Source organism: Spinacia oleracea, chromosome 3 (assembly GCF_020520425.1).
Source record: "Spinacia oleracea cultivar Varoflay chromosome 3, BTI_SOV_V1, whole genome shotgun sequence".
Classification (NCBI taxonomy): domain Eukaryota; kingdom Viridiplantae; phylum Streptophyta; class Magnoliopsida; order Caryophyllales; family Amaranthaceae; genus Spinacia; species Spinacia oleracea.
In genome coordinates this window covers 100872662-100893723 of record NC_079489.1, presented here as the reverse complement: position 1 = coordinate 100893723, position 21062 = coordinate 100872662, and the positions used below count along the sequence as shown (strand labels likewise).

Here is a 21062-nt window from a genome sequence, read left to right as displayed (position 1 = left end):
CTGTCGGACCCGATCCAGATCCGACGCATTGCCATCCCTAATCACGAGTTGTTCACCGTGATGTATAAGATTATAGTATACCCAACAGTAGTAACAAGAAAACAGGAAAGTTCCTGATAATCTCATTTTATATCTACAAATACAATTATTTTTGGTTGGTTGGTCGAAACGGGTTTGACACATTAGTTTTTGGGAGGAAAGAAGAAGAGGAATAGAGAGTTTAAACCAAGGTTGTCAGGATCGGGATCCTACCTTGGATCGATGAAGGGGGGTAGGATCGGATCGGTAGAATCGGATCGTAGGATCATAAGATCCTACTAAATAGTAAAAATAATGGTTATATTGTTAAAATGAAATGTAAAATCATGTATTCAGATAATCTTAATACTCAAATATCATTTTTTGCTCACATAAGATTAATACTTTTGTAGATTCTAGAGCAATTAATAAGATATGCCCAAGGTTGTTGAAATTATACGAATTTCAATTCTGTACTTTTATGTGAATAAGATACTTTATTTACAACTAATTTTTTGATAGAAAAGTATGATATTTCTAATGAAATGTGATTATGAACTATTTAGTAATAAAAAAAATTGTTATCTTGAAATATTGTATGTTGGATCGGATCGTTGGATCGTAGAATCGTATTAAGATCCCACCACTTAAAATTTTTATCGAGGTAGGATCGTAAGATCCTACACACATTAAGATCCTACATAAGATCCGGATCGGTGACGTGTTTTTGGATCGTAGAATCGTAAGATCCGAATCGGGAGTTTAAATTGAAAGCTATTACACGGCATTTTTCCTTGGTTTCGTTTGGGGTTGTATACTTCATTAATACCTTTGTTTTTTTTTTAACTCCTGAAAAATGTTACACAATAGTGAATCATGTTTAGATGTTACAGAAGAATGATATTTCTTTGGTAATACTATAAACATGTATAAGGAAAACTGGAGGATCTAAATGTTACACAATAGTAACTTGCTATTACAACAAGAAAACTGCAGGAACTAAAGTTCTAAACTCTCATTTTATGTGTTATTTTTCTAATCAGTTATTCAAGCTGATCTATGGCTCCCTCTCCTTTCAGACAAAGAAGATAAGCAAGCAAGCCAACAACTGGTACGTATCTAGTGTAATTCACGAATACAACTCTGTTCTCTGCAACATTTGCTAGGTTTTCCACGATCAACCAAGGCTGGAAAATCATGTAAAGAACAATATCCCAGATAAAAGCATAAGCTAGCCTTTCGGATCCCAAATATTTCAACAAGAAATTCCACCTCTCACTTACACTTCCAAAATCGCCATCCATTCTTCCAAATAGAGCCCACATAATGGATATTGCGCAAACTGCCCCACCAATCAAACCAACTACAGGCGCGCCTTTAATCATCATAGTGCCCAGTTGAGAGGCCTTTCTTGGGTAGTCCCTCGCATCAGCTTTGTTTAGTCTGATAGCCATGTAGGGTATCAAGAATGCTGTCAACCAAAAATAATAATGGTACTCAACAGTCAACAACTCTCTTACAAAACAATTAAAAAAAAGCATATCAGAGAAAATACTAATCCTATATTATATCACAATTATAACTGCCTGGTAGGCGGTAATAAACGGTGGTATTGGCTGTAATGAGAATAATTTGTAGTGTAAAAATGTAAGAAAACTCATACACCTATGTCCATAGACCAATTCGCCTAAAGAACCACATTTTATTTTCATAAATCTTCATTACCATCCATTGCAGTTTATGAAGAAAAACTCAAGTTTGGGGATCAATTGCATTATCTTTTCTTCTCAATTACACTTAAGTTCATTCTAATTGTCATTTATTATCAGCTACCAAATGGACCGTGAATGATATTAGTTTCTTCAAGAAAACTGGAAAATCAACTTTCCACAACACCACCTTCAGAGTGCCGATATCTATCAGGGTTTGACACGTAAGGATAGGTAAAGAAACAGGAAGCTCTCTCCAATTGTTGGAAAGCAAGCAAAAAATGATGAACTACGAGAATCAAAACCTCCACTGGTTAACAACATGAAGCTGATGCTTTTATACCATGGATCAAGGTTTACATGAAAATGCAATGCATAATCGCAGACTAATACAATCTTTCAAAATAAGTGATTCTGTTATAACGCTCTTGCTTTCCTTAAGAGCTATTTATGATTACTTATTCAAAGTTTGCTTCTGAACACCACTTAATAAGAAGAATCTTATTCAACTTCAGATCAACAGAGAAAAATAAGGGAAGATTTTCCAGAAAAAGCAAGAGTCATCAGGAGAACTTACTGTTTGTCAGGAACATCTGAAGACCCCATAACACATCCAGGGATCCCTTGTATCTACCATTCTTAAAATCAGTGTATATTAGAGGAGCAAACATGAAAGTCCATGCCACAACAAAGTTGAAGAGCCCTTCTGACATCTAATTGAAATCAGAATTCTCAATCAGTGTAGGCAATTAAGATATTGAATGCATTGGTCTACAACTTCAATCGCACTACTTACTGGGTGAAGAACTGGGGCTTCTATAGCATGAATACCAACTACTCTGTCAGAAACATGGACAATACAAGTGATTAGTAATAGAGCACTGGTGCCTCACAGGGTTAGCAGAAGACATAAAAGCAGAGCATAGGCCAATTATCTTCTATGCAAGAGAGGTTAAGGACTTAAGACAGAGTGGCAACATAAATTCAAAGTGCAGGAAATGAAATATGAAGGCAACACTACTCAGTACACTTTTATGCTTCTATTCTGGAGTCAGCAAAAAAAGCCCTGGATGCTATGAAGTATTCAACTTTTACAGTATCATAATGTCGAAAGCGTATACACAATAATCTGAATGAAAAACTGTTTATAGATGCACCAATATTAAGAATTATGTTTATAGATGCACCGAGATAGTCACCCATGAGGAAAGGGAAGAGGAAAAAGTGCCAACAGTTGTAAATACTTAAAGAGGAGATTCATATGCCATTTTGCTGATAATCTTTGAAATAATTAGGATTACAGATCTGCTTGCAGTGAAGGTGGAGGTGGTTTTCATGTGCGGCAAAGAAGGCTCAAATACACTACTTTTACCTTCGCTAAGTCCCTTTTGAAGCTTAATAGTGAATCTTAATCCAGGAACATTGTAAAGGTATGGAATCTCATCAGCTTGACAATATTTCACACTATGTTACTCTTCATTTCACCTCAAATACCCATGCCAAATCCTTGGCACTCCGACACGGGTAGAACACTTGGACACTTCATTTTGGGCCAAAATCATGGAAAACATTCAAAAAATAGCCCAGTCGGACACTTTAACACGTATCCGAGTCTAAGTAACATTAACATAGGTTCGTACATGATAACTTGGCAATGGTGCTGAACTTAGGTGTCAAATCAAAAATGGTTTCCTTATTCTGATAAATTGAGGGTAATAATTATTATAGCTGAAGCATTGTGATTGCTCGAATTTAATTTAATTTTTCTCTACTGGTGCTTAAATTTTAATTATCAATCTCTAGTACATAGCTAAGCAGAATTTTTAAGATTCAAACTGTTTAAAAGAACTTTTATGCACAGACTTTTAGAATCGACCAAAATGTATTAATTTCCTTCTCTGTTCCTCACTTCCTCTTTCTCTTTCAATTAGTGAAGTAAACTGTGAACAGAGGATCAGCTTAAGCCAATGTTTATAAGGTAATGAAACAACACTCATTCAACTCAGGTGGTATTCTTTCACCACAAATGGCTGCTTCAGTTTTAGAAGCTTCAAAAATAAATAAATCCCTCATTATTAAGGAAGAGGTCTTTGTCAATTTCATCATCAGCCAAAGACAAGATAGATTTCATAGATGGTTTTATCCCAAGCCTGAACCAGATTTCTCAAATTTGAGGCAATGGGGCGGTGAAAGAATAATTAAATACTGGCTAATACTGAAATAAGCTACAATATTGCTGCAGTGTTCTCTACTTTACAACTGCCCAGGAGTTTGGAAGGAGCTACAGCCTACAGGGACAATATGGAACAGGCAATGTGCACGCTTTCCATAGTGGTTCAGGGACAGAGGGAAATTACTCTTTTGATCAGGGGTCTGATAGAATTGGTGTGTAATTGTGTATTACAGCAGGCTGACGGGAAAGTTATTTGATGAAATTGGTTCTCAATGGTCACTACTATACTGTACCTACTTTTGATAAATATTGTGATGCAGCTCTAACAGTTCTGAAACATGAAGATTAATAAATAAAGTAAAAAAATCTGATTTTATGAAGAGTTTAGAGTCTCTATCCTCCCTAGGAAGTGGGTTTCACTGATCACTGATAGCTTTACGTGGATCATTAGTTTTGGTGTTTACTGTGTTTGTAGTGTTGTTGGGTTTGTGCTAAACTGATAGCTGCTGCTATTCTATTTTTGGTATTAAAAGTTCCTCTTTTGTTAAAAAAATAATACATCGTAATAATAAATCTGTGGATTCTTGATGGGTTTAGATGACACCTATACCAGTGTACGTGGAAAAATTCTTATGATTAGACCATAACCTTTCTAGGTCAGGCTTATTCCATAGTTACTCAAGATGAGAAACAAAGTGCGTGCAGCATCTCGTTCTATCACTTCTATGGGACACTCCATCTTGATTAATGCTTCTTACAAGTACATCAGAGATGTTATTCAAAAGGGAAAAACAGATAACCAGAAACCTCTTTTTGGTGAATGTAAAAAGCACACTGTTATAACGAATACTAACTATGCGTTAGTTACGTCCACATGCAGATGAGAGGAAAGCTTTATTGATAATAAAGATTACAGAATACAACTAGGTTATTACCTAAAGAGTTTATATAATACTCACTATACAAATGAGGAAAAACCCAGATAGATCCAAAACAGAAAACCCTAGTCCAGAATAACTGATACCGTGCTGGGGCATTGCAGTGAGGGGACTTGACCGATTCAAAGCATATTCTAACACACACAATACTCATTGATTAGTTAGAAACTTACAACTGCAAGTTGCCCAATCATCCAATTGACAAAATCTAGAAATCTATGGTTTCCCTTAACTTTCAAGTCCAGTTTAGGAAAGAAGATTGCAGCTAATGTATTCCATGAATAAGAGGAGCCAGAACTTGTGGGTGGCATCAGATACTTGATCAAATTTTAAATCAGGAACTTGTGAGTTTTTCCTGTTTTTCTAATTGTTAGTTGTTAGCCTCATACACTTACTTTGCCCATGTTATAGCTTGGAAATATTAGGCAGGACCCTTCATACAAACAAACAATTTAAGATCGGCCCTTCAACTATCCGAGATGGTTAGGAGTCTCAGATTGCTGTATTTGACCTAGAAGACTGGCAAAGCAGCTTATTGCACAGGCAATCAAATTATTATGAGTTTCACTAGTATATCTACAATTCTACGCTAGTGTATAAAAAAATCTCAAGACGCACCAAGGCGATAGGGGTCTTTTTGTGCCTAGGCAAGCCTTTGGCGCGCTTCGGTGCACCTCATTTCACTATAAAGTCCAAAAATCTTACTGAAGTGCGCCTCAGGTGCACTTCTTTGGATGCGCCTTGCCTAGGACTAGAAGAGCTCTTACCCCCTATCACCTTGCCTCTTAGGTGCGCTGTTTAATACACTGATCTACGTATGTCTAACCATAGAAGTAATACTTACCAGAATTTGTTATCGGCAAGATGAAGAAGAAGTTTAGAGAAAGGCCCACAAGAGAGTTGATAGTGTCAGAACTGATAGCCCATACAGGGTCACCCTGTCATATACTCATATGTACAAACAAACTATAGTTAGAAAGAGCTTTATCACCACAAGCCCTAACACGGACGGCGCCTATCACACCATGCACACAATAAAACCCAACTGAATCTATAACAGGCGGAGGAGAGAGAGGGAGAGAAGCCCACTAACAAAGCCCAAAGTGATGTTCCATCCTAAAACCAATTGACGATGGGAGGAGTATCCCACTTGGGTTATAAACTGGAAGCTTTTTTCTTCATCTTTAACATGACCAAAAAAAATTCCATTGTTCTCCATAAAAGAAGCTTAATTAGTTTTTGTATATTCTTTCTTAGACGAAGGAAAGAGAAAATGAAAGGAAAGGAAAGAGTATTCATGTGGTTTAATATTATTGGCTGGAATTGGAATAATTCATTTTTATGTTAGGCTGTTAGCCTAGAGTAATTTAGGTTTAAACTTCAATTTCATCCCACTTTTATAAACGTGGAGTAAGAAAAGTGAGAGTTCAATAAAAAGAAGTCTTTCTTGCGAATTTCTTTCCATACTACCAATTCTTGAACAATTAATGAAACTAAAAGCTAAAATTACAAAATTCTCTTACTCTCCCTGAATTTTTCGCCACCTAGCAAGAAAGATACTAGTTTTTCATAAACAGATAATATCACAATTTATAGAATTCCAATAATTATTGGCTTTTGATATAAGTAGCCTAAGAGGTAAATATAAGAAACTAAGGGCATGCTTGGATTGAGGGTAATGTATTAAAGGGGTAATAGAAATCAAACTAAGGTAATTGAAGGTGATGATGAGGGGATGAAGTGGTGGCAAAGGGAACAAGCTAGTGTTGGCAAAAAGAAAATAAAAGGAAAGGGGAACAAATACCCTCATCATGGGGGGAATAGTTATCCACCATCCCACTAGGGTGATTATTACCCTCATTTGGGGTAATAACTCCCCCCCTTCCTCCCTTCTCCTCACAACACCACCACTACCACAACTTCTCATCACAATACCACCACACCACCCTCCTTGCAACCACCTCAATTCACCTTCATTGTCATTTTATTATGGTGGTTTGACTTTTATTACCCCCATAATCCATTACACCCAATCCAAGCGTGCCCTAAGAAACATTACGTCATTACTCCTATCTTCCTACATTTGAAAATGTATACGATGTTTGGGATAAAAACCCAATTTTAGGTCTACCATATTTTTCACATGAAAGATGAGGCACCAAACACAATGCAAAGAACATCATCTTTCATTATACCTTCCTTCAGGCTTCAGCTACAGAAATAATGTATTCCATTCTTGAATGTTAGTCTTATTTTCTTACTGAGTTGTTTTTTTGGTAGTCCTATTTGTTATCTTTTTTATTTTGCCAAATCAGTGTATCCAAAGCTAATGTAAGACTAACATTCAAGAACAAAGAGAGTATCAATACAAGTATATAATACATGAAAGTATGAAACCCACAAATCAGTAAACGGAAGTTAATTAGGAAACACAAACTCTAAAATGCCAAAATTTAGGGGGAAATGGAAGAAACTAAAGAGGAAGAGAGCATACTGACAGGAGCAAAAGGAAGAAAAAAGAGCCAAACAATGTAAACACCCTCCATAACCCACAACACAGCTTGTGTTAATCTTCTTTGAAACATTTCATCTTCGTTTTCTTCACCAACTAATTCAGAATCCTTATTTGAATTCTTCAACGATTTTCGAGTTGCAGAAGGAGGGATTATGAGTTGACGGCGGCGAATTGGCGGCGATTTAGGGTAAATAATTTGGGGAGATTTGAGTGGGTGATGGTGATGGTCATGATGAGCGAGTGAAATGCGACCAGGAAAGGAGAGTTTCGAAGGTGGTTGAGAGGCGTTACAGAGTGTAGCTCGAAATGGTGTGGCTGATAACGCCATTGTTATCATCTCCAACCGGATTAAAATTGTTACAGAGAGGACAGAGGAGAGAGACAATGAATGTTTATGGTTTGCTGCCTGGTGTTCATTGTGTTACGTGGCGCCAAACTGTTCAGTGATCAGGGAGTGTACTAGTGTAGTGGTCTCCCTGACCACTACCCGATTGTTGACCGTACACATTTAGGTCTTGTTTGGCAAAACTTGCAATACCAGGTAACTTTAGGAGAGCTTCTAAATCACTACTGGGTATACCATAAGAATGGTATACCATAAGAATGGTATACTAGGGACTTGTAGTTAAATTTAAGTGGAGTAAAGGTGGGTGGCCCACCATCATTTACAACTTCAGATATTTTTAACTTCTCTCTCTAAAAATCTAGTCCAAATTTTGAAATTCAAATTGTTTTTTGACTTTTGCAAAAAAAAAAAAAAATTGTTTTGATTTTACTAATTATTAATTTATTGTATTGTAAAAAATTAGGGGGTATTCATTTTTACAGTCTCTCTCCTAAATACGGATCTTTCGTCTTCTTCCCTTCTTGCTCTCCCGCTCAATTGCTCTCCCTTCAAAAACTCCGGCAAGAACCGCCCTAATTCCCAGTCTCGCATTCGACAGTTAGGCACTTCGTGACCGTTTTCCAATTCTTACCGGCCATAAAGGGTGTTTGGCAGGGCAATTATTATTGGTGGTTCTTGTTAACTAAGGAACTGCTGAATCAATTTCCAGGTAAAGTTAATTTTTTTCGTTAATAATTGATGTTTAGTTCGTGTTTTGGGAAAATTTTATGTTTTCACAATAATTTGGGGCTGATTTGAATTTTAGGGTTTAACAATTATGTTTCAAAATTGTGTTGATGTCGAATTGATAGTAAATTTATTTTATATATGTTGTAATTAATTGAAGTAGCTCTTGTTATGGAAATTTAATTATATATTTAATTTATTGAGCAGTAAATGTTGGGTTTATTTTTGGTTGTTTTACGAATTGCATACTGTGATGTTTGTGTATCATGCTCTTGGTTTTCGTTGTTGAATTATTTTCCAAGTTGATTTAAGGAATTTGATAAGCTTTCGTTTAGGTAAAGTTAAACTGAAATGAAGCTTTCGTTTACGTTTAGTTCTTGCTTAAATTTTAATTCGTCTGATGGTACATTGTTATTAAAGTTCGTGTAGGTTTGAGTGGTATTTGGTACTTGATCTGGTACCAAATGGAAAATATTATCTATTTGGTACATTTAGCTAAAAGATATTTGATTTGGTATTTAATTTGGTACCAAACCAAATAACAAATTTATTCGGTACTGTTATGTCAAAGGTATGGTATATTGATTGGAACTATTGTATTCGTAGGATGGTTATCAAAAAGGGACAAACTGGTAGCAACAAACCTAGGGTGAGTGTCTGCTCAATTTATGAGTTTATCGTATTTATGGTGTGCTGAAAAATAATTGTATGTATATCGTTATAAGTGTCTTATCAATTTGCATTCTATGTTTATGAACAAGATATCTTTTTCAATATTGTTGTCAAGGAAAAACGTGTCGAAGTAGCTCGGAATAGTAAGCCGCAGAAGGGCAAAGATCATGTAGTCGACGAAGAAATGGAAGAAGATGATGAAGAGCGATCGGTGTCTGGGGATGACAGTGAAGAATCTGTATTTGAAGGGGATGAATATGAAGATGTAGAAGAGGAAGAATTTGAGGATGAGTTAGATGAGGACGATGAATTCGAGGATGAATTCAGCCAGAGAAAAGTGAAACGTGCGCCAAAGAAAAAGAATAAAGAATTTTGCTAAAAGCAGCAAGGTTATTTCATATGATGAAGTTGAGGAGGAAGAAGATCTAGAAGAAGAAGACGGTGAATATATGGATGGGGATGAAGATGAAGAAGAGGATGTTGTTGTTCGAGTTCAGAAAAGAGGGAAGACTTTGAAGGAGGTGGGGCTCAATGCTTTGAAGAAGAAGGCACATTTGCAGATGATGCAGAAGAGGCGTAGAGAGGAGTATGATGATGTTGAAGAGGGAAGGAGACCTGTGAAGAAGACGTTACTCCTGCGATGAAGCAGATGGGTAGGAAGTTTGATGGGGGTAGCAAAAGGAAAGCCCCCTTCTAAACAGAAGGCAATCAGAGGAAATAACAGGAGGATGTTTGTGCGGGTAGGATATATTTTCTTGAAATTTATTCATGCTTGTTATTGTATAATAATGTTTTTTGTACGTAGTTGTTGCTAATGTTTTTATCACATTCAGGTACCAATTCCCCAACATCCTATGTCTAGGGGTGAGTATGCGAAGTATCACTGGGTGGTAGTGGCTACTAAGCAGGCTAATTGTGACCGGAAGGTAGTATTGATCCTATTAAAGATAAATTGTTTATTTTGATAATGTTTTGTCAGTTGTCATATTAAACTTTTTACTTAGATGATTATGTGTAGCAACCAAGCGTTATCTGTCACACAGATGCATTTTCAAAGATAATAGTGTGAGGGGGTCGAAAAAGCGCGAGGCTAATGCGTGACCTGTCCCTCGTGGGTGTGATGATTCTTTTTATTCAATCAAGTGTAATTGGATTTCCTGTGAGTATACACCCAATTGACTAGTAATATAGGAGTCGCCATTCAGTTTTTAACGACAATGAGAAAAACTGACAAAACCCGGTTATCGTGACATAAAGGGAGTGCAATTATGTTTGACCACGATGGCCATAGGTTCCCTTGTGATCCCTGGTGTGAGGATCTCTCAATATACACCCGCAAGGTAGAGATTGAGGGTTCGGGGGACTGTAACTACCGAGAGGAGTAATTCGCTCGTCGATAACTCCAGAGGCAGGATATCCTTACTAGCTCAGCATAAATAATTGAAGGGACATGCGTTAACTATTAAACTAATCTGAATTGATTTTAGCAATATGCAACATATAATACTAATTCGATCGTGATTATCTGATTTAAATAGCATTAAGGGACCTAGCATGATAATCCGATTTCCCAAAAATATTATCTTTGTTAGGCGTGATAGAACAATCATATTAGGTTAGTTTAACAGTTCATAAAAAGGGCGAGGAAAGCAGTTAAATCATCGAAAAGGGACACATTACGACGCACCCTTGAGAGGTGCGTCACGGTTCTCAGAAAACTAACCACTTTGACTTTGCTATTTCTCCTTTTTATTTAACGAATCTCGATTATGGGACAGGATACGTTCTGTTCGATTTATGGATCGATTGCGACAGAACGCGTGAACAGTTTCGCAGCGAGAGGCTTAGGCTCAGGGGTTTAGAGTCAATACTCAGAGTATATTATGTGTTGTTGTGTGTTGTTTCACGTTGAAACTAGGGGTCTATTTATAGGGAAGAGTTCGTGTAAAGATAGAATTGCAGAGTTCTAATCCACAAAGAATTAGGAAAAGAGACGTACCCAGGTATTTTCAGCGCCCAGGCCTGGGCGCCGAAGATTTCGGCGCCCAGAGCCAGGCGTTGAAAATAGGGTATGGGTAGTTTTTTGTTTAGTCAGATTCGGATTCTAAAATCCGTAGAGTTTGAGGTTAATTTGAGTCTTTTAGCGCGTATCAATTTGTGACGGAATGCGTCTGGGCCCGTTACGAACTCTAGGCTCGTTAGGATTTAAATTAATACGTAACTCTTATTTCCGAATCCTTTTAGGAATAGGATTCTCGCAGTTTTCTATCTCATTTAGGATTTATGTTGGAATGCAACACCTAATTCTGACAGGTTTCTATCTTTTATGATTTGCCACTTTTAGACGCTACCTTTTACGGCAGTTACTATTTTTAGCAGGTTTCCATAAATAGCAGGTTTCGGGTGAAATGAAATAGGGAATCGAGATTCGTTTATTTTATAGGAGATGCGTTGTCAAGTGGAGTTTTTATGCTTTCATCATCGAACCTTTCCCTTGCGGAATGGGGACAAAAGTAGGTGTCTACAGTTAGCCCCCACTTTGACCGAGTCTTGGAGTAAGACGATGGTCAAAGTATTAGACGGAGTGCGTCAAACAAGCCATGGTGTATGTGACCTGTTTTGCGAGGGTCTCACGAGCCCCCGAGTGATAACATTTGACTTAAGGGTCATCACTTGAAGTGTCGACATATCCCTCACGTGTCATTGGGATATGTCAACTGATAGTATAGAAACTTCCTCACTTTGTCATTGGAAGGATCTAAAGGTGCGTAGAAAACCCCCTCACTTTGTCATTGGGAGTAACTACAGATGTTTTCGAAATTAAAGCTGTAAAGTGTAATTGGGCCTGGCCAAGCCCAATCACGAGGTAAAACGTTTTTAAAGATTCTCATTTTCAGGGCTGGCTAAACGAGAAAACCCCCTTGTTTTTATAGGATGTAAAACGAAGGAAAATCCAGTACCCTTGTTTTTATAGGAAGTAAAACGAAGGAAAATCCAGTAAAAGTTATCGCTGCAGCGACTAAGGACCTGCGCTGTTAGTGACGCAGACCCCGCCCGCTGAAGGTGGGCGAGCCTGTCCTCTGAGGGGGACCCCCCGTCCGATAGAAGTGGACGAATCTGTTTGATGTTTTTGAAAATAAGGACCTACGCGGTTTGTGACGTAGACCCCGCCCGCTGAAGGTGGCGAACCTTGTCCGCTGAGGGTGGACACCCCGTCCGATAGAAGTGGACGAATCTGTTTAAATTTTTTTGAAAATAAGGACCTACGCGGTTTGTGACGTAGACCCCGCCCGCCGAAGGTGGCGAACCTTGTCCGCTGAGGGTGGACACCCCGTCCGATAGAAGTGGACGAATCTGTTTTGAAATTTTTATTTTGCTTGTTTGTTTTTTTTTTTGAAAATAAGGACCTACGTGGTTTGCGCCGCAGACCCCGCCGGCTGAAGATGGCGAGCCTATTTTAAATTTGAAGACTTTATTTTTCGAAAACTGAGGACCTGCGCGGCTAGTGACGCAGACCCTGCCCGCTGAGGGTGGGCAAGCCCATTTTGAATTTCTTATTTTGCCTATGTAGAAGGGCTTTTGGTGATTATAACCTGTTGGTGGGTCGTAATATTTCCTGATTAGATGTGTCCTATAAGTGGGTCCACATTGTGTATATTTTTGTTTAACAATATTTTTTGAGATATCCAAACATGTTATGGTGCGTGGCGCAGTCTGGGAATGTGATTTTGATTGGCGCTCCCTGTTGGAGTCCGCTTTTCGCGAGCCCCCAAGTGTTGGGGCTCGTTGGTTGTTTTTCGCGTCTCGTAATCATGTTCGGGGTCACGCTCGTATGTGCGAGCGACCTCCTATAGTAGTGTGCTATTTTAGTGAAGCCGTGGAGTGCGACTTTAGCTTTCAGGCGACATCCGGTTTTGGCTTGGCCCGGATTATCCCTTTGACAGACAGACATTTTCTATTTGGAAAACCAATGACTTGACGACACATATTTTTGGTGTTTCGAAGAATGACCATGATATTTAACTTGCCCTTTTTTTTTTGAAAAGTGTACATGAGCGTTTTCTGAGATGAGTCCAAGTTTCGACCAAGTTTCAATGTTATTATTATTTTTTGCTTATTTGGGAGCTAAAGGTGCTTTGGGCTTGATCTTACTTGTAATAGGGCCTCGTGTTTTAGCAACACGGTTTTAAGTCCTTTCCTGTTCCGTGTTTTTGTGAAATCTGGGCCTTGGGCTGCATTTTCAGCGCCCAAGCTCAGGCGTTAAAAATTTCGGCGCCCAGAGGTGGGCGCTGAAAGTTCTTTCCTGGTAATATTTGATTTTCGGATTTCTAAACACGTTTCTGAATGGGATCAGGATGTTTATTGGGTGCGTTCAGCTATATATAGGGGCTAGGTACGTCCTTATTTTCCACCACTCTCAAATTTTTTCTCTCTTTTTTGCTGTGCTCTAATTATTTACTGCTTTTGCCATGTCGATCCCTACTTTCTCACTCCAACGGACTGTTAGGCGTTGGCTACGAGCCCTTACTCCCACAGAAAAAGCTTTGTTAAAAGAATACCACTTAGAGGCACTTTTAGGCTTACAACAAATTAATATTGATTATAATTTTCTGCATACTGCCCTAAACTTTTGGGACTCCGATCATCATGTTTTTTCCTTTCGGGGCAATGAAATATGTCCTTTGCCTGATGAATTTGCTGCGATCCTTGGTTATCCTACTAATGCTACTCCTGTTACCCCTGGCACTATTGAAGAGGGTAAAACAACCATAAGGACTTTCCTAGGGCTAGATGATAACATGTTTGCTGAACTTGTTGTAGACGATAAGGTTAACTTGGCAAAAGTCGTAAAACATCATTTTAGGCCTAGTAAGAATATGACCGAACAAAAATTGAACATTCGAGCCCTTGTATTTTGCTTGTTGAATCATTATTTGCTGTCGAATAATAATGGTGAGTTCGGTGACATAAGGCTGATCCCCTTGATTAGCCAGATGGAAAGTTGTTATTCTATTATGCCGTTGGTTGTTGCTGAGACTTTGCTGAGTGCGGATGAGCTGAAGAAGGATGCCAAATCTGAAATTTTTAAGGGAAGCCCCCTATTACTGCAGGTAATCTATTTTTTTCTTTGCGCACACATACGCTACTTTTATATATTTTTGTTGCCTGGGGCTGAGTTTCAGCGCCCAGGGCTGGGCGCTGGAATATTCGGCGCCTGGTCCTGGGCGTTGAAACTGCGCCCCAGGAACCTTTTTCCTTTCTTTTCATTCTTTTGATTCGATCGTACCTATTTTTGCAGATTTGGCTTGCGGAACGGCTTAGACTTTTGGAAGCTCCTGCCGATCCTAAACATTATCGCCCTATAGCTTTGGGTAACCGAAAATACTTGCACCAAGGCCAGGACGAGGCTGAATGGACTTCCTTTTTTACTTATGGCATTTGTTCTATTAAGTGGGTGGTACCATGGTGGGGTTTGACTACTATGACAGGGGGGTCTGATGTATCGGTTTATATTTCTTTGTTGGGGCTATCTTGTCCCATTTATATTTTCCCTTACCGAGTCATGCGTCAATATGGTTTAAGGCAGACTATCCCTTTTTATGATACGGTACCACCTAAGGTAGTGACCTTTGCACAAACACGGGTCTTAGCGTGGGCTAGGTATTATGATGGTCTCCCGCGTTGGGCTGTAGCTACCAATGGGTTTGTGGGTCTTTCTGAAAACTATAAGTTGTGGATGAGTTCCGATGACAAGGATGTGAGGACCGAGGCTCGTAATGGGGAGCCGGCTGAGCTTTTGATACCTCGTATTCGTGTTAAGTATGAGGGTCCTGATTCTGCCAGACCTCGTACCTATAGTTTTAAGACTGTGAAAGCTCGTCCTGATCGAAAGCGAAAGGAAGTTCTTCCCCGTTCCAGTGTCAGGCCTAAAAAGATGCCTAACATGAAGGGGCCCGCTGTTGTTAAAAGAAATGCAAGCTCTCGCGGAGATCGTCGCCGGAACAATGTATGGGTTAGGAAGGCTCAACCGCCCGTAGAAACAGTGGCTAGTCCAGTTGATGATAGTAATCCTTCTCCCACCACTGTTTGTGCCCTTGAGGCTGAGCGGGCTATAACTGAGAATGTTTCTAAAGTTTTGGCATCTTTGGAAGTTAGTGTCCAGGAGCCAGTTCTTATGGAGATTGATATTGGGGCAGCGCAGAAGACTATGGGGGTGGATCCTGCGAACATTGCTCTCTTCAAGACTTTATTTGATGATCTGGAAGAACTAGAGTAGTGTAGTTCTTTGCTAGGGTGTAGGTGCCCTCTATTTATTTCAGTTGTGTTTGTTTTTATTCCTAGCACTTTGTTTTCCTTCTTATTATATTTTAATAAAGGCGTATTTTTGGTTCCCATTCAATTTTGTTTATATGTCTAACACTTTTTTTTACACAAAGAATATAATTTTTTATTATTATTTGGACCGAATCCTTGGTAAGGATTGCCTACGTATCTTGTCAGAATCAGGTCGCGCGTAGTACTTAGCTTTAGAATAAGTTCTAGTATGCCGGATTTCGGTAGATATGTCCTGAAGTGGAAACATATTACTTAATCGGTCAAATGGGTGAAGTATTTGCCATTATTTTCATCTGCCGTTTTCCATAGGTTGCGTAAAATTCGACCAATTTGTTGGTAAACCTATTTGGATACGTACTGTACCCCCCAAGTGTTCGTTATTTTTCCGTTGTGTGCGGATAAAATGACGAGCACTTTTCGAAAAAAGGAAAACTTTTGGCAGGCAGAGAGTTTCAACGCCCAGGCTGGGGCGTCAGAAATTTCGGCGCCCAGCCCTGGGCGCTGAAAATAACTTGGGCGGTCCATTTTGACGTTTTTGCTTCACATGTTCTTGCGTTTATTTCTATTTCGTTTTTTGTGCCTTGATATTTTGCTTCGTAGTTAAAGTTAATTTTGAGGCTATTTTGGAGGCTTTTTTGACTGTTAGCATGAAACGCATTTTCGTCCAGATTAATTTTTTCTATTGGTGACTCAAAACAGTTTTGAAAATGGAGTTAGGGTGCGGAACTTATGAAGATCTTTTGTGGAGGGTATGATGGAATCTATGTGAAAGCTGTTGGTGGATTATACGTTTTATGAATTTTATTTTTTGGTAACATTTGCATTTGTTTTAAATTTTTGATTTCTTTTTGATTTTGGGTTGCATGGATTGGCTCTTATGACGACATTGGTTGGCCTTTTGGGTTTTGAGGATGGGATAGTGTGGTTTATTTTGTGGGTTTCGGGAGCTGGTTCACATGGCATTATTTCAAAACCGAGTGGGCTTTGTTTGTTGGGCCTATAGTGGGCCGCTTCTTTATTATTATTATTTTTTTATTTTGCAAGTACATTTGGTGTTTATTTAGTGTTAGAATAAAATTTTTAGGAGAAATATTACGCCTTTATTGATTCGGAAAGTAAGGAAAACACACTGAAATAAAACTGACCCATATTCTAAAGGGCCTTAGGACCATCTAAAGTCTCTATTATTCTTTTCTATCAATCTAAAGAACTACTAGGCGCTTTTTACTAATGGTGCTCTATGTGGCTCAAGCCTGGGGTTTAGTCTCATAAAACTTCGGTCCTTCACCGGTACTCATCTTGAATTCCATTCCTTTTGCATTGACCCACTGATATGTCTTCACCCATCCGTTCTCGACCTCTTCTAGTGTTGATGCAGGAGAGATTAACCGGGTTGGATCGAAACCTTCATCTTGTAAAGCTAGGGTAGTCATCACAGTCTCGTTTTCATAGGCCTCGATTCGTTAAACAATGTCCATAGAGCCTGGTTGTCCAATATTTCAGCTGTTTTAGTCTTGGTGAGGTGGGGTGCCTCATCCAAGGTGTGGCAGTCATGGAAAATTTCAAATCCGGGTTTTAGCAAGCCGTCCTGAACGAAGGGTTCAGGGAAATCACAGCATGGGTGTTCTTCTCCTTCCCGAACAAACATCCCGTTAAGGGTCCTTTGATATGGGGGAAGGAGGGTGGTTTGTTTGGCTTTGTTAAGGCGTAGCCTAGATAGGTGGTCAGCAATATCTTCCTCCGTTGGTTCATAACCTAAGCCAAAGGGAGTAGATTTGTCGGGAAAAGGATGGAATGTGCATTCCTTCTTCCTTATGCCCAATGGGGTTCCTGGGAAATAACCTTGAGCCAACAGCATTCTAGGGATGACTCGGGATGCATGCGGGTCTAGGAATGCCGGATCATAATCTTCGATGAACTGGATTGCTTCTTCCATTTGAAACCCATAAAGGTCATCTGCAGTTTCGGCCGTTCCAACCATAGTACAACTGACGTCGAGAGGAGGGGCGCGGATTTCTAGTACTATCCCGTTATGGTTAAGTTTAACCATTTGGTGCAAGGTTGAAGCCACACCTCCTAAGTCATGGAGCCAAGGTCGCCCCAAGAGGAGGTTGAAAGTGGGCTTGATGTCGATTATTTGAAACTCCGTGGTGCGTGCCACAGGCCCAGTTTGTATGGTAAGGTTGATTTTTCCCAACACAGGCCTTCGGGAGTTATCATAAGCTCGTACCCCTTGTGAGGAGGTTTGGAAGTCATTGCTTCCTAGCCCCAAGCAATGGGCGGTTCGCAATGGGCACACATTAACTGCCGAACCATTATCTACGAGTGCTAGGGGGATGTTTTGTCCTTTGCATCCAACCACTAAGTAAAGGGCTTTATTGTGAGCCCCCCCCTCTTTGGGTAAGTCTTTATCAGTGAAAACTATGGCCTTTTCTCCGGCATCTCTCGTGACATGGCTAACCAATGAGTCAGGTGTGATATCTGTGGGTATTGAGATGAGGTCAAGTGAGCGAATAAGCTTTTCGCGATGTTCCTTTGAAGTACACATAAGATCCCAGATGGTAATCTCAGCCTTGGTTCTTTTCAGTTGTTTCATGAGAGGATTTTCAATGACTTCTGCGACGGTGGCGTGCCGCTCGTTCTCAGGAGTTTGCCTAACCGGGATGTCGTCCATAGGAGGTGGGTGAATATCCGGTTGGTATATCCTTCCGGATCGGGTGAGGTTGTCGACCTCGGGCTCCTGAGGGGTGGTGTCAATGAGAGCATACCCGGGCCAAGTTTCAGTGAAGAGGTCCTGGCCCGAGACTTGAGATAGGTAAATATCTTCAGCATCATCGTTCCACACACCGCACACTTTCCCCTCAATTCGATCCATAGGTACCACAGCGAGTGGTGCACCTTGAGGTGTAATATACACCGTGGGGTCGAAATTCTCTGGTTGGTCGAGAGAGATGTGACAAGAGCCGAGTGGGCTCTTGTTGTTGTTGGGTTTGCCAACGTTAGGGAGAGGTATTACTTCATCCTCTATCATGTCCTGGATCGTATGTTTCAGATGCCAGCAGTTTTCAGTGTCATGCCCATTTCCTTGATGGAATTTGCAGTAAGTACCTTCGACCCAATATTTGTTTTTGACAGGAGGGTCACGGGTGGGGCCTATAGGTCTCAACTTTCCTTGATTGGTTAGTCTCTCAAAGGCTTGTACCAAAGTTGACCCGAGTGGGGCAAACTTTCGGTCTCGGACCCATCTTACAGGGTATCTTCGGGCGGGAGCCTCTTCTACAGCATGGACTTCTTGGGCTTGGGGTGTGTTACCCCGATTATAGGTGTTGGTCTTATATGCAGGTTTGCTCTGTATGGTTTTGGCGAGGTCGTCCTCGATTTTATTCCCACATCATAAACCCTTTTGAAAGTGTCGAGTCCCAGGTACCTAAGGTGTTGTCTGTAAGCCGGGTCTAAGTTGTCAATGAATTTTTGGACCAATTCTGTTTCGGGAGGCCTATTGATTAGCTGGGCCGCCTGGTCCCTCCATCTAGCAAAGTAGGTTGTGAAACCCTCATTTTTCTTTTGGAAGAGAACTTCCAGCTCGCGCATGGTGACTTGGAAATCCATGTTCGACGAGTATTTCTTGATGAAGACATTGACAAAGTCTTCCCAAGTGGGGAAGAGCTTAGGGTCCTGGTGATAGTACCATTTGAGCGGCACAGGTTCCAAGGACAAAGGAAAGGCAGGTAGGTACATGGACTTGTCCACGCCTTTCAAGTTCATGGTGTTCACAAAGCTCAGCAGATGATCACGGGGGTTATCCGTGGCCTTGAACTTTGGTAAGTCAGATGAACTGAACTTTTCTGGTAATTTGCCAGAAAAAGGTTCAGGCTCGAGGGAGAAGTATTTGCTCCCCATGGTTTGCTGTAGGACCATTTTTTCGATCCTCTTCTCGTTTTCGAGGTCATTTTTGGCTTGCGCAGCCGCTAAGGCTTCGTTTTCCATTTTCAGTTGGCCCATGAGTTGGGTCATTTGGACCATCTGGTCTCGCAAATCTTCGATGGACATGTTTGGAGGTGCGAATCGAGGTTGGGGAAGCGGAGATCCTTGAAATGAGGGACGACGGACGGAGCTTGGAGTTACTAGACCTGGTGTTGGTGATGTATCTTCGAGACGCACTAGCCGTTGATTCCCTGATCGGCACAAGTGGCAGGACCAGTCCTAGGCATAAGATAAGCTAAAGTTTAGGTTCCCAAAGTTTCAAGCATTACTTAGTCTAGACTTCGACTCTCTAAATTGGTTTTTCACTTTTTCGCTCTATCTTCTGTCGGTACACTTTTTGGGGGGTTTTTTTATTTATTTTGGTCATTCTTTGGATTTTCGAAACACTTGCCTGTGTGACATTCATAGTTGTTAGCATGTTCGGTTTTTGGTGCCGAGCATTGCCGTCGTAGGAGGCCTAACGACGACACAAAGAGTTATTAATTTTTCGCGAGTCGCCTTTTTGAAATCGAGTGCTTTTCTTACGCCCTCGTAGCAATTCCTTTTTCATGGATATTTTTTGCTACGTATTTTCTTTTTTGCTTGGGCACCGAGGCTGCTGCGCCTGACTAGAAAGCCAAGCAGCAACTTCAGCGCCCAGCAGTGGGCGTGAGAAATTTTGGCGCCCAGCCAGGGGCGTTGAAAATGCGTCCCTGGCTGGTTCTCGTTTTCTGTTTTCTGTTTATGCGGCTTCGATTTGCGTGCTTGCCTAATAACGTCCTTTACGCGTAACAGCGTTTGTGGGATTCGGTACAGGCCATCCCGAGCGTCGCTTATTTTGTGGCGATCATTCGGGTTTGCGGAACACGTGTTTCGGTATAACTCTTTGACAAATTAGTCTATGAATGTTTGGGCAATTTTAAGGTCATTGGTTTTTTAGGATAGTTTGTCACACACAATCACATATTTCGCTACACATAACTACATTACAAACATGGATTTGAAGATTAAATATGCCACGTAGTTTATGATAGGCTTCTATGGGTAGTTTATTTACGCCTGGCTTGGTACCGCTTCTATCGTAGATCCAACACATGCCCCGGTCGAGGTAGTGTCTTCAACAAACGAATTTCGCTCAAGAGGCCAACTCGCAAGTGCAAGCCAAGGGGGCATGCAGGCGAGAGGGACCTAATGAGCGAGCGATTGGGTTCGGGATAGGTGTACTACCTGCACAAGTACCGAGTGGGAAACATGCGCGGCGTATGCACCCCCCTATTGGCGAAAAAGGTATCCTTAGTCCCACCTCCCGAGGGAGCCGAGATTCGTTATGATGTTCTTCCCGTTCACATTAATATGCTGATTTTCAGGTCGTCCCAACTTGATGGGGAAATAAACGCGGGGTAGGATCGTTTCACCCTTCGGCTATTTTGATTACCTACAAGTACGAGTATTTCCTTCACTATCCCCAGTGGAGTCGCCACTGTGAGGGGGTCGAAAATGCGCGAGGCTAATGCGTGACCTGTCCCTCGTGGGTGTGACGATTCTTTTTATTCAATCAAGTGTAATTGGATTTCCTGTGAGTATACACCCAATTGACTAGTAATATAGGAGTCGCCATTCAGTTTTTAACGACAATGAGAAAAACTGACAAAACCCGGTTATCGTG

The 21062-nt window shown here is 40.5% G+C and overlaps 2 protein-coding genes across 3 annotated transcripts; one reads left to right on the top strand and one right to left on the bottom strand.

The window, feature by feature from the left end:
- Positions 1 to 836: 836 nt before the first annotated feature.
- On the bottom strand, positions 837 to 7798 carry LOC110792142 (uncharacterized). Of its 2 annotated transcripts, XM_021996957.2 has the most exons (5): positions 7337 to 7797; positions 5683 to 5776; positions 2524 to 2561; positions 2305 to 2440; positions 837 to 1489 (listed from the first exon to the last, which is right to left on the bottom strand). In XM_021996957.2, exons 1-5 carry the CDS (start codon positions 7688 to 7690, stop codon positions 1062 to 1064), a joined length of 1050 nt encoding a protein of 349 aa, XP_021852649.1. In that variant the 5' UTR covers positions 7691 to 7797; the 3' UTR covers positions 837 to 1061. The 2 variants fall into 2 exon arrangements, with proteins under 2 accessions (XP_021852649.1, XP_056696588.1); XM_056840610.1 differs by lacking the exon at positions 5683 to 5776 and having other exon boundaries at positions 7333 to 7798.
- Positions 7799 to 8987: 1189 nt separating this feature from the next.
- LOC110792145 (uncharacterized) lies at positions 8988 to 9741 on the top strand. Its single transcript, XM_021996959.1, has 3 exons — positions 8988 to 9074; positions 9213 to 9441; positions 9506 to 9741. Exons 1-3 carry the CDS (start codon positions 8988 to 8990, stop codon positions 9739 to 9741), a joined length of 552 nt encoding a protein of 183 aa, XP_021852651.1.
- Positions 9742 to 21062: the final 11321 nt, after the last annotated feature.

Excerpts from the sequence above, each read along its gene's own strand:
- LOC110792145 (XM_021996959.1), top strand. The coding sequence starts at position 8,988 with ATGTCAAAGGTATGGTATATTGATTGGAACTATTGTATTCGTAGGATG. Across the intron at positions 9,075-9,212 it reads CTGGTAGCAACAAACCTAGG|GAAAAACGTGTCGAAGTAGC; the intron begins GTGAGTGTCTGC and ends ATTGTTGTCAAG. Across the intron at positions 9,442-9,505 it reads CAGCCAGAGAAAAGTGAAAC|TTGAGGAGGAAGAAGATCTA; the intron begins GTGCGCCAAAGA and ends CATATGATGAAG.
- LOC110792142 (XM_021996957.2), bottom strand. The coding sequence starts at position 7,690 with ATGATAACAATGGCGTTATCAGCCACACCATTTCGAGCTACACTCTGT. Across the intron at positions 5,777-7,336 it reads TTTTTCTTCCTTTTGCTCCT|GGTGACCCTGTATGGGCTAT; the intron begins GTCAGTATGCTC and ends AGTATATGACAG. Across the intron at positions 1,490-2,304 it reads TCAGATGTTCCTGACAAACA|CATTCTTGATACCCTACATG; the intron begins GTAAGTTCTCCT and ends TTTGGTTGACAG.